This window comes from Micrasema longulum, unplaced genomic scaffold (genome assembly GCF_059751315.1).
Source record: "Micrasema longulum isolate JH-2025_06_02 unplaced genomic scaffold, ASM5975131v1 h1tg000147l, whole genome shotgun sequence".
Lineage (NCBI taxonomy): Eukaryota > Metazoa > Arthropoda > Insecta > Trichoptera > Brachycentridae > Micrasema > Micrasema longulum.
Genome location: NW_028277353.1, coordinates 985,298 through 999,076, shown reverse-complemented (window position 1 = coordinate 999,076; position 13,779 = coordinate 985,298). Strand labels below are relative to the sequence as shown.

At 32.5% G+C, this 13,779-nt stretch overlaps 1 protein-coding gene across 1 annotated transcript in view; it reads right to left on the bottom strand.

Moving 5' to 3' along the window:
* The window catches only part of LOC148284137 (inactive hydroxysteroid dehydrogenase-like protein 1), a 64,928-nt gene extending 56,155 nt beyond the window's left edge, over positions 1-8,773 (bottom strand). Inside the window, exon 1 of the mRNA XM_088242640.1 lies at positions 8,388-8,773. Within this exon, the coding sequence (XP_088098766.1) occupies positions 8,388-8,559 (172 nt within the window). The 5' untranslated portion in view covers positions 8,560-8,773. The remainder of the gene's footprint in view (positions 1-8,387) is intronic.
* Positions 8,774-13,779: the final 5,006 nt, after the last annotated feature.

The window sequence follows — 13,779 nt, the reverse complement described above, 5'->3', positions numbered from 1 at the left end:
TTTTCACTGGAATTCAATCAAACTTTGAGAATACCCCAGAACGCTAGAGTCACCTGTTTCCATATTGCGAGTTTTGACACACGACACCTGAAATAATTCTAACAATATATTCATTTATTTACCCGTTCGGAAAATACTTGAGCTGGACGCACATCAGTTTTTTTTTATTGAAAAATATAAGGCGAGAGGGCTGTGAAAGTATACAAAATACCCAGCCTCGGCGGCCGGCTAGTTTGTGTTTTGAGCGTCAATAAATTTTAAATGTTATTGTCCGCGTCGTTTCTCTGTAAAAGCAATTTCAACAACATTTCAGTGTCAAAAGTAACTCAAGTAAGTAGTACGTAACATAAAAAAAGAGGTTACATTTTATTACTGTTTATTTCTGAAAATTACACATTTAAAATATACCAAAAATAAATTCAATCTATGACCTCGAAAATAGGAAGTTAGTTCTCGGTTTTCTGCGTCAGGAAGCAACTAATTAAAGCAAATTTTTATCTACCATTCAAAACCGATAGTTGTTAAAATCTGTAGTTTACCTCGGTGTCGGGGTCACCTTTTTATATATATTCAGTTTTAGATTATAATATCTATGCCGTAATTCAATTCAAAGAACTAATGTAATATTAATAATTTAATTCTTTAAAATTATTAACCGTCACGAGTTTCAGATTTCTAATAAATTAGTACCAACCTTCAGTTTAGGCCTTCCAATCTAATTCGGAAAAAATATGGCGTTGGGATTGCATGTTAGGTGCACCATAACATAACATTTGTGGCATGTGATATAATTGTAAATAATAAATACTTCTTCTTATTTGTATTCTGGTAGATCTGACGATATGTTCTACTCAGTCTTCCGTGATAAGGCCCAACTATCAATTCATAGCTTAAGAGGTCTTCCGGGTGGGCGCCGTCCGGAAGGCATTTCTTTTGGCTGCTATGGACACCAATCTATCGCTGATCTTTTAGTTTATATGGTCTCTCCAGAATCTTCCACGGGATCTGCTCCAGTGCACAGTTCCCGTATAAAGTCATTTCTGACCAGGTCGCGCATTGTTTCCGCTAATCGATCTGAGGACCCTAATCTCTGATGTTCTCAGGTTCTTCGTTCTCGCGGTGTCAACTCGTGTTTCTACGGAATATGTCAAGATGAGTCTCACACATGTCTTATTATTCTAACTTTGCTGTCAATTAGCAAGGTTTTTTTTAATTGTAAATACTCCTGAACAACCAACTAATACAAGGAGTTTAATAATACATTTGAATTTATTTTTATTTATTTACATACATAAGGTTATTGTACATTTTTTGAGACAATAAGTCCCAACTCCGTGGAACTAAAAGTCCTGTGTTGAGATGGGACGAGCAATTATATGACACAGACCCATGAGTTTATCACCACAAATAAAGGATTAGAAACATAAAAAAATATTATAAAAAATATTTTAAATAATATATATATGGCACATCAATATGGTAAACAGTAAACTCAAACATTCGGAAAATCATCAAGGAGTTTCCTACTCAAATCCCTCCCACTAAGGAAAACCCAGTCCTCGACTCCTTTCTTAAAAATATTTTTTGTCCTTGAGAGCTTAATACGTTCTTCCAAAATACTGAACACTCTTGGTGCGGTAAATGAGAGATGTCTCTGACCAAAAGTCTTACGGGTTTTGGGTATGACATAATTCATGCTCTGGGAAAACCTCGTACGGACATTCAGCTAAGACCTCTCCTTATTGTTTGACCAGAAGTGTGTAAGCGCTTCTTTTAGGTACAGTTGTCTCATATCCAGCACCTTCATGTATTGGAACAGCTGTTCTGACGAATTTTAGAGGAATTTAGAGTATATCTATGTTAAAAGCTGATGGTATCACGACAGAAAAACTACTATGGTGACAGAACAATGGGTAGTGTAGTACCAAAACTGTACAATTTAATACCAGCTAAAAATCGCGAAGAAAAAAACCTAATTTCATTTTTTTAAAAAGTCAAAAAATTATTAAACAGCAAGTGAAACTTAAGTGCATAAATATGTTTTATTCTTCAATTATTATTAAACTATGTACCTACTTATTTTTATTTTTTTTAAATGTAATGTAACCCGCAGACAAGCTTCGGCTTTGCGGGAACAAAAATACAATTATGTATGTTACTTATTTGTTAAAATGAATAAAACTTTAAAAAATAAAATTAAAAAATATCTTCGTTAAATGCAATTTCAGTAAAAAATTCATTTAACAAATCCTTCACTACAGCTGCTGCACAAAAATATAAAAACCAAGGTGATGATAAGACACAACACGTGCCATAAAATAGAGATGGACATCGTCATCCCCCTACTCAGAGACATGAATATATAACTACGCCAAGAAATAATATCAAATCTCACCATCATTATTCCTCCCTTTAACACAACATTTGGACAAGGTTGCAAGGATTATTTTTCTGCCAAATTTTCAAATATGCTTCCACATAAAATTAAGTTAACTAATAAAGTACAATATTTCAAAAGAGAAATCAAAATCTGACAAAAAAATATATTTTAAATAATGTATTTACACTCTGCTGAACTCTGATCTTAATATCAAGCTTTTGCACTCTACACAATAATAAGATGTACATTGTAATATAGCTATAAAGCAGCGGTTCCCGACTTTTTACCGTGCGCGCTTTCCCTAACTTTTTCCTAAAATTACTACTTATAAATTACTATTACTTATAAATTAAACAAAATATTAAAATAACAATGGGCGTGTTTGTTTTTAATCAAATTACCATAGAATTCAGGATAGTCCAGAAACCGCATACGCGCATCAAACAGAAGGCGACTAAAATACTCCTTAAGAAGTAGTTTTACGTTTTGACTATTAATTTCTTTGTAGACGTCGCTCAGTACGCGATTCCCGATTTGAATTCAACCATGCCGTGTTTTGTCGTTTCAACGTGTAGAAATACTGCTGGGACCAAAAAGAAACAGGATGGAATCACATTTCATATGTAAGTAGCAAATGCATTACTTAAAAATGTAATTATTTTTCCATCTGTCAGATTGTCAAAAAAAACAAAATGGATATTTTGTTAATGTTGCCAGGGTTGTAATGTTTTTACGCTACTTTGCTCATCTAATGAAAGATCTAATGAAAATTAGACCTCTAGGATTAAACAACGTCGTGGTGGACATTTGACCAACATTATCTTTAAAACATAATGGCATAAAATATTATTTAACTTGGCATAAGAACATCCGCTTCATATGAAATAAAATTTGTTTAATTTTTATGTTCAGAGTTTATTAATTCAATAACTCTTATTAAAGACCCTTTACCTATCTACTCTGTTAAGTCAATCTCTGTTTCCACATGTACAATAAACTTCTAGAGAAATTAACAAATTGCTTTTTTTATTAATATAATTATCTTACATTTGTAATATGATTATATTTTTCGCGATATGGCAACAATACGTGGCAACTTTACGCATGCGCGCAATGAAAGTGGGGCAAAGAGGGGGGTTTTTTGGACACAGTCCGGTGTATTTAAATATGATTCTACGCTTCTTCTGGACTATTCTCAATTGTATGCAAATAATCAACTAGAGCACTGGGGCTGCACTTTATTATCCAATGAGAAAGTTCAGTGTTTTTTTTATTTGTTATTAGGCTATTAAACTAAGCCAAAAAACTTTTTTTTTTTTATCTATCTTATTATTAATTTTTAAAGTTTTGTATTTCTGAAATTATTATGTATGTGACGTCAGAGATTCTCTTCCGCTTATTATCTGTCAGTTCTGCCGATTGGTCCGTTTACAATAAGTATACAAGATATCTTTCACAGCTCTCTTATCATTGGTTGATTCATATGAACCAGTGACGTCGTTGAAAGTAGTTCGTTTCCATTAAAATAATAAAAAAAATTATTATCTTTTTCGTACATTTTTAAGAAACTTTTCCGTCCAATTTAATGCTTTATTTTTTACCGCGCGCAAGAAAACATTAATTTATCTTGTTTCATCACGTAAATGTAAATAAAGGCAATTAATCAAATATGCAAACCTGTGGAATGGAAATAAATGCATGACAAAATGCTGATATTAAATTTAATTTAATGACGTAACTATTTCCTAAGCACACTAAATCAATCTTAAATTGTATTAAAAAAAATATATATTTGAATTATTTTTTATCCAAATAAGAGGCCATATTCTAAAAATTGTTAACTTGTTCTTAAAAAATAGGAATCAAGTTGTAGAAGGGTGGGTGGGTTCAAACCGTGAGCTCAAAAAAAATTTTCGCATTAGCAATACGTGTTGTATTTACAAGGATTCAGATTGTAAAATCCTTGTTCTTTAAAAGTTAAAAAAAATAGCAATGGTTTGTTTACAATATTACAATGTTATTTGACGATAATGTTGAAACATATTTTATGAAATTCTGTGTGTTTTTGTCAATATTTTAAGTCGAAATTTCAGGTAAAGATGATTTTTAGAAATTAAATGAAATTTGTTTTGAAACAAAACAAAAAAGAGTCTGAATTTTAGATTTTTCTTTTAAAAATCTTTTAAATAAACAAACAATTTTTCTGGTACAAATGTTTTCATTTTTCTTTTCATTATTGATTATAAACGTTGAATATTTTTATTTATTTTTAAAGTTGATTGGTGGGTTCAACCTTGCTCTTATTTTAAAATAATCTTATTTACGTCTCTACTACCTGCTTTCACCTACACAGAAGGTCAAGCTAAACGGCAATTATCAAAATAATATATAGTACATCAATCATGCTTTCAAATTAATTATAATGAACAAATTTATAAAATAAATGTCATTGGCATAGACTTAATTCTTAATTTTATGGTCATTGGTAACTGACATTTATTTTCCGAATCGCAGTATTTTTTTTTTGTATTATTCGTACTGAGGTTTTTATAAAATTACTTATTAGTTAGAGTTAGATTTGAATTCTTAATTCTATGGATTTAATATTATTTATTTACGGCTCCATGAACCTTTTACATAATTACAGTAAAATCAGTGAAAAAAAAACACAACAAAAATAGCATAATATTAAACAAGAACAATAACATGGAGAAAAGTATACAATGGTTAACAGTATTCAAGTATATAAAAAAAGAAGTATTACATCTGTAACAAATATAAATATTTATTATAATATTTAGATACAAACCTCACACCAGTCGGTCGATGTGGTTTTACTTTTTTGTTCGTTTAATACCATGTCAATACATATAATACATAGACATGCACTATGAAGTAAAATATTAAGTAGTGACATTAAAACGTACCCATAGTTACTATAGTCCTTAAAATATAGCTTGATTAGAGTGACAGCTGTCAAACTAATTTCATTAGTGATGGGAAATTACTGATCACTGATCAAATCGATTTTATCGATTATTTCATGCAATTTAAAATTGTTTTAAAAAACGAAAAAACAAGCCTATTAAAGTGGGTTTAACATAATCGTTCACCAAAAAATGAGACATTTATACGTCTTTAATGAACAACATCAAACGAATATTTTTTTTTATTCGGTTAATTTGTCCCATCTCTAACGTTTTTGCAAAATGATGCAACCTTGTAAGAACGTCTTTAATAACTAGGTTTATTTTAGTATTTTTTTAGTTTTAAAGCTGACTTTATATATTAATGTTGATTTATGTTTCAAGCATTGTTATAAAAAAATAAATTAACACGCCAGATACAAATGTTTTTTTGTGTGTCAATTTAAATAACTCCTTTGACGTTACTACAAAGTGATGTCGTCACTTTTTCTGACAACTGTCATTCTAATCATGTTACATTTTAAGGACAGAGATGCATTCAACGAGCATGCACAACCTACCAAAAATTTAAGGATTCTCATTTTCGGTACATAAGAAAGTTTGTATTTTAACGTTAACAATCAATGTTCGTTTTTGGTGGATCCCAATCAAGATCTTTCCTTAAATTCCTTATGATTTCAACCCATTTATTTCTTTTCTATAGATTTTCAGGAAAAAGATAATATTAACTCGCGTTTATTATATTATAAAAACGTATTCCTATCAGAGCATCACTGTTTATTTATTTATTTATATTTACGCCAATGGGCACTTTAAGGACATATTTATGCATAAAAAAATATTATAAAAGAAAGTAAAAAGACATAATGGTATATAGTAGACTTGGTGGGAGTGGAAGCGGGAGAGAGGTGTTTATAATTGAATTTGATTCAATGATCGTTTAAAAGAAGACAACTTGTTATCGAAGAAATCAAGACTGGTATCTTTGTTGGCAGACCTAAGAATTCTGAGCATAGGGGAATAAAAACCATAGTTAGTTCTATGGTTATCGGTATGAAAGAGTAAGTTTTGTCTGAGGTTTCTAGTTTGGGATATTTAATTTGATTGAGCTCAGTAGTTCAGGCGGATCAAAGAGTACATTGAATTTGTTTTTACTAAGAAGAGCTTTGCAATTGTGCCGCTAGGCGTTTGAAGTTGAAGTTTTAAAAAATATATATATATATTTGAATATTAATTATTAAAAAGTTACACAATCCTTTTTTACAATGTTCATCTGAAAGGTTTCTACTTATTTTCGTGACACGAGTAGGCATTTTTATTTCGATTCTAAACATCACGCCTAGCTGGCGGTCGAAGAATGACTAAATACGAATAGTGCGTGACTTAGAGTTTGGGCGTGAATTCAATATCATCGTTTTTTAGGGCTCAGGGCATGTCTATGTATTAATATGTTAATGCCATCAACAGTTTAACCACTAAATTAACGAAATTTGGAAACTAACGATTTTTTACACCAACTTAATCAAATTAATAAAAATGTGAAAGAAGATAAGTACCTGCCTATAATAAAATATATTCTTTTTAATATGTGTAGGTAGATATTTTGTGGACTTTTATCGTAGGTACTCGTCAATCACAATCATTACACAATATTAATTTTTAAATGCATGTAACTTGTTTTCAGTCGATGTTATCGTATTTTGGTAAAAAATAAAAGAAAAAAAATAGTACATATATTACTGAAAAATCGTCGATCTTTGTCCGATGACCATAAAGCGGATTATATCTACACCAATGTTTTGAAGTTAACCCTTTTCTTGGCAATATATCCTACTGAACAGGGGTTGCCAACCGATCTATCGTAGCTATTAGGCCTGTCGATCGCGACAAGGCAAAGAAAAACAAATCTCCCGGAAAGACGAAGACGAAGTTCTCTAGTTATATCGCATGCTTAACAAATTATTTTTTTTACTAAATGTGTGGTAAAGTTGAAAAAAACAATACTGGTTGTGAACGAATGAATCGGGTTGCGGATTTAAACCTCACTCTAGTCCAACTTGATTCTCATTTTTCAAATAGTAAGTTATTTACAGCTCGTTGAAAATGGTCCCCAAAGCGGAAATATTTTGTAAATTACAAAATGCAAATATTTATAAATATATATTTTTTTACACTTGTCACTGGACAGTAAAAAATAGATCTCGGGTCTGATTAAGTTGACGATCCCTACTATAGGATACATGTGATCTCATTTTTTATCATGAACTAAAACACGAGTAATAATTGCTTTACCATATTTTTCATCCTTAACTGCATTGTCACAACCACGTCACAACTCATAATAAATATTGTTTTTTTTTCATAATGTATCTTTGATTGAAGTAATTTAGTGTAGTGAATACAAAATTGCTGCTAGGCAGTACCTACTAAACAAATGATTTAGAGTACAATTATGATTACACAACCTTCCTCTTCTGTATTTTTAACAGTTCGAAAACAATCTAAATTATTTTAAGCGGGTATCAACGTTTTCAGAACGGAGTTTCTTGTTTTATTTGATACCTATTTATTCCTTCCTTTGGGTACCTATATTTAAAATACTTATCTTCCATTTCTAAGTAACTAAAACGTGTTTCTGCTAAAAATATATGTACCTTAGGCCTTAGAGGATAAAACACGAGAGTCAACGTTTTGACGTTTTGAAGTTCATAATGCAGAAATTATCGCAATAAGCTACATATTTTATACGTTAATAGAATACCGAAGTCCACTTTCGTCATTAACACCAAAAACAAATAAAAACTAAAGTTCATTTTATTTTAAAGCAAAAAACACCAGTAGTCCCAGATACGCTATTTTAGTATGTACTTCTATTATCAAAATAATTATTATTTTACATTAAAAGTTCTTTTGAGATTGAAATTATCTCGCTTGGTTCAAAAGTTATGTTTAGAAATCGCACAATCACACGATCTTGTTTCCTGAACATTTATTCGTTAAATGTTACTCCCGTAGTTTATCCTTTATGGTACAGATATTACGCAAAATGTTGCTATCCACATTATATTTTTATCCCTTACCAGCCCATGGTCCGAATTTTGTTGACAGGCTCTGGTCTGTTCCCGGCTGGAAAAACGGCGTCAAAACCGACGTCACAACCTGTACAATCGACCATAGTGAATCTCCCAATTTCCACAGAACAGCTAGGACGCCGGCAAGGACTAATAACACCACAACAATCATAAAAAACATTTTTCGCAGATCGAACGAAGACCCGCCAAATTCAAATCACTTAAACTGAATAATTCAATATCATTCTTCCGTCCACGGACACGAACGATTACAAATATTGTTCAACCGCGAGAGAAACGACCGATATCGTAATGTTGTTTTATAATGCCGAGTACGACCGTATTTCTACCGATACGGACAGAACTGCGTTCGGCAAGCGCAAAACACACACTATATTGGAAGTTGGAAGCACTAGCGAATTGCAGTCAGCGATCATTCAAAGGGAAATACTTTCACTATCGCATATCGAACGGAAAACATCAATGTCCATACTGTAAATGTGAATTATTCAGCACTCTGAGAACCTTGCTGAGTGGGCAGTAGTAAACACACCTCCGGTGCTATAAAATTCAAGTTTTTTTTTATATTATAGGTACACTTCCATATAAAACATGCTATGCAAAGTAAGATGAAACCGGGGGGGAGGCCTATTATAAAAAAATAACGAACTTATTGCGTATTGTATAAAAACTGGTTTTTAAAGGTTAATCAAAACAGATAAGGTCAGATAATCGCCAAATCATGAAATTATAATATGGGCCATACAATCGTAAGAGCTGTTTAATAAAAACTTACTATCAATTGAAACCCTTATTTTTCAAACTTATCATTTAAAAGTAGATACCTATTTTTTCAATATTTAAACTCATTAAACCTTAAATCCCGCCGAGCCCCATCCAGGTTATAGTGTAAAGCAAGAAAAGAGTGCGCACTTGACAAAACTTTTTATTTTAAGAAATTTCGTAATGAAAGAACCCATCGTGTTTAAACAAAACGATACATTAGAAATAAGTTTTTTTTTAAAAAGAAATATTTGCGTTCTTATGATTTACCCAAATATTTCATTTTGAGGGCCATTTTCAACAAGTTGTAAAAAACTCACTATTAGAAAATGGAATCAAGTTGGGGTAGAGTGGAATTCGAACCACGGACCTTTGGTCCGTGAGTCCAAGACACCAGCCACGGGACCACAACCCGATATATAAGTTAACAATACTAAAAGTACAAAAAAATAACGTTAACAGCATTTTATGCGTACTCGTTTCTACTATACTAGGTGAGAATACGCACAACAATTTCTTCGTACGAGGTAAGAGTACGCATATAATACGATGTTGCTTTTTTATACACAAATCACTATCAAATGCTCCGAAAGCAATGTAATCAGTGCACTCATCTTGCCACCTTGCCACAACTTCCGGTGGCTCAACGTATATCTACATCTTCGCAAAGAAGGCAACAGAGCACTTGTGTTGGCTCGTTTGATCATTTGAACTCATCGGTTTCCCATCAGTTTTTGGTTTCTTCCCTGCTTTCTTTGATATATCTCGTATTTTTTCTGCCCTCTCCTTCTTCTTCTTTTTTATATATTTTTATATACATTTCAATTTCAATTTTTCAATTTATTTATTTTAAATATGACATATACATTACAAAAATATATTCAATACGTATATATTATAAAAAAGAAGAAAAAAATACACGAAAGAGACTCATGTCAAAGTAGTAGAAGAATCCTGCTCCGGAAAACCCCTTCGGATACATGGAACAGATCAATATCCAGAGCGATGTTGTTCAGCATAGCGGTAGCCCTTCCAACAGGCATAACCATAGGCAGGTTGGTCCTGAATATCGGAATATGAAACAATCTATGTTGACGCTGTCTTAGGTAAATTATCAGGAACATACAAATCAATGCTCATCATAATTTCACAATTATCGATCATACCGCGCAACAATCGATAAAAATGTGTAGTCAAATACCCATTCCTTCTAGTCTCTAAATTGTTGTAGCCAAGCATACTCCGGAGAAACTCGGTCGGGTAGAGCCAAGGATAATACCCGCACTCTCTCATGTAGAGATATCTCAGAAACTTCTTTTGGATTTTCTCTATCATAAGAGAGTACTTCAGTTCATGTGGCCCCCAAATCATCGAGCCACTCTCGAGTCTACTTCGCACTAAGGAGTTGTAAAGAGTTCTCAGTAAGCGGGTATTTTCGAAAACCCTGGCAGTACGTAGAACAAATCCTAACATCTTCAATGCATTACCACTGATTGTCTCTATGTGTTCATGAAATGTCAGAGTGCTCACAAATCTAACGCCCCGACGAACATTCGACGTTCGTATCAGATTCCGGTCATTCATTTAGTAGCGAAAACAAAAGAGTTTTTTGGGCCCTAGTGAAGGACGTGACCGAACACTTGGAAACATTAAACCCAAGTTTGTTTCGCCTTCCCCATTCAGATATATTAGATATATCCCCTTGGAGAAGACGAGAATCGTCAGAAGTTGTCACCTTTAAGAACAGTTTTAAGTCATCCGAAAATAACAGACTAAATTACATTTTTAATATTTTTAATGAAAATTGAGAACAACAATGGACCTAGGTTAGAGCCTTGCGGGACACCCGAGAAAGTATGGAAACACTCTGACGCAAATAGACCGTAGGAGACGTATTGGTTTCTGTTTTGAAGGTAGCTCGCCACTAATTTTAACATACCATCCAAGAAACCGATCTCATACAGCTTATTTAATAAGACATCATGGTCGACAGTATCAAAGGCCTTGGCGAAGTCATTATAGAACAGTCTACCTGATGTCCTGCATCCAGAGCTTCCGTGACGTACATCTTCCCTTAAGTATGCATGCGTGCGTACTTTTAGCTTTGGTACCTATTTGTTGATATAATCAAAATTATTTTTGATCACAAAAACGAATTGATTTAAAACGGTTAAATTTGATCACTAAACAAAGTAAAATAATACTCTTTTTAATAAATGTCCTTATTCTTTTTCTAAAGTAGTCCAGTCATGTAACAGGTTGTTTGTTTTTATCGATTTTTAGATCAAAACCACAAAAAACAAATGCAATTCGATACGCAACGTAAACGACCACCGATTGATGGTTTAGTCCAGTACAGCGGTCGGCATTTATTCTTGGTGGCGGGTCGTATGAATATGTCAATTATTTTTGGGGGCGACGAGACCGTCGACGTCACTCGTGCTTTTGCGAGCCGAACACAACTGATTTAAAACTAATATGCCAACTAATATGCGCAATTACAAAATTGTAGATATTTTTATTTTTCAAAGGAATAACCCGCTTAGCCTCTATTACTAGAAACTGGCGAGAATCAAACCCGCGACGCCAGTTTCACAGTTGGCCGTCTAACCAACTGCGCCACGCCACCTGCCGCTTCTTATAACGACATTACAAAGCAAAACACGCCGACTTCAACACTCGTTACCCTGAACATTCTAATTTACGAAAAAATATACTGAAATTTTTGATTGACGGCCGGGCTGCATGTACTACTAAGGTCCGTTTAGGAACTGAGCAGGAACCCGCGGTGCCAGAAGGAAGAACTTCGCGGACCGGATCTGCGGGTCACTAATTGCCAATCAGATAAGGCTATACTTAACTGATTAAAATTGCGGTGTTGTTGCCATTGGAAACGATTTTCGAATAAATCGCGATGCGTACTCTTTGATAGTGCGCACTTATTGCTTGCTTTACCCCGCCTTACATTTAGAAGGGATGTACGATGTACCAACCTCCTGCATTCTTTCAATAGCAGTGTTTGTGCAGATGGCCTTTCTCCTCCCTCTTGCCTTCCCTCTTTACCCCTTCCTCTCTTCATAGTATAGTGTAGATATTTAGTCTTTTTTTTTTTTTAAACATATATTTATCAATATTTTGTTCTATAATAAAATTATTAATATGACAACAATATGTTCTAATACCACTGATTTTCTTAAAATAAACGGTTTGGGTAGGTAGAAAGAAATTGCCTTAAGGCATGTGTATGTAAACTATATACGTAAATGAAGTTTTTAAATAAAATAAATAAATAGTTAATTATCAATTACATTTTTCGGTCAGAGCCGTCACAATATTATGTTTCCTTATGCAAAACTTATAATACCTATACTGCCGTTCCAAGCAAAAAGGAAGTAACCAACATTTAAAAAAAATTGAGGAAATTGAGATTTTGTGCAAAATAAATGTAATGGTATTAAAAAAACACACTTGTTAATGTTTGCTATATACTGCCTATTTGCTTGGAACGGCAGTATAATACAACGCACTACATTCTACATCTGAAATTTCGGATTTAAATTTCAATCTTTGATAAGGAATTCTCTAAACAAATTGCGAACTATTGTCACGAATTTCATTAGTTTTTCAACATTTAGGCATCGAGGACATGGCTTATTTTAATAAATATCTAATAATGATTGAAAACTCTTTCTTCGAAATTCGGGCAATTACGTGGATACGTTTATTGAATAATTAATTTGCAATTCGTAGTAAAATTTACTATCGTAATCGCCACACAAGATAATATTGTAATCGTACTATACATATAAATCGAATATATTCTAATATTATTCTAACTGGATTTTCAGACATATAAATTTCCAATAGGGTGGCAAATTCATCTAACAGGACAAGCATTTACCTACATAAGTTGAAAATATATTTTTACTATGTCAGTAAAACAATTATTTGGAAGAAGAAATTTTCTGTGATAATTTTTTTAATGTAGCTACCCATCATAATAACCTATTTTTACCTAAAAGATATATCGCTAGCCCAAAGCAACAGTGAGATAAACCCAAAATTTTATATTTTGAGATACACATGCAGATATGTTCGGAAATAAAATAAATTAATGTTTTCAAATAATAAAATAATGAAGTTAAATAGTTAACCTATGTGAAAATATAGAATTCATAATATAATTAAAATGAATTAATTTAGTCAGACCCTTTGCATACCTTCAAGTCCATTTACCTCGGAATATTTATGTTCTTCAGAAATATCTTACTGTTGCTTTGGGCTAGCGATATGCTGGCTACCCAAAATCGATTATCTGAAACAAGGCATTCAGAGGCAAGAACAAAATAACCCTTTTTTATAAAAAGGAATAACCCGCTAAGCCTCTACTTTAAGGCTTGTAAGCAGGTGGGATAGAGGGGATTTGGAAGGAGGTAATGAAAAATACACCACAACACCCAGACCAATTGAGAAAAAATCTTTCTTGGATTTTAAAATGTATTGATATTTGTGTTATAATATTAAACACTTGTAAAATTTAAGATTTGTCCAGTAAAAAATTTACCAAAACAAATATTGAAAAACAATAAGAACATAATAACAATATTTATTAACAAAT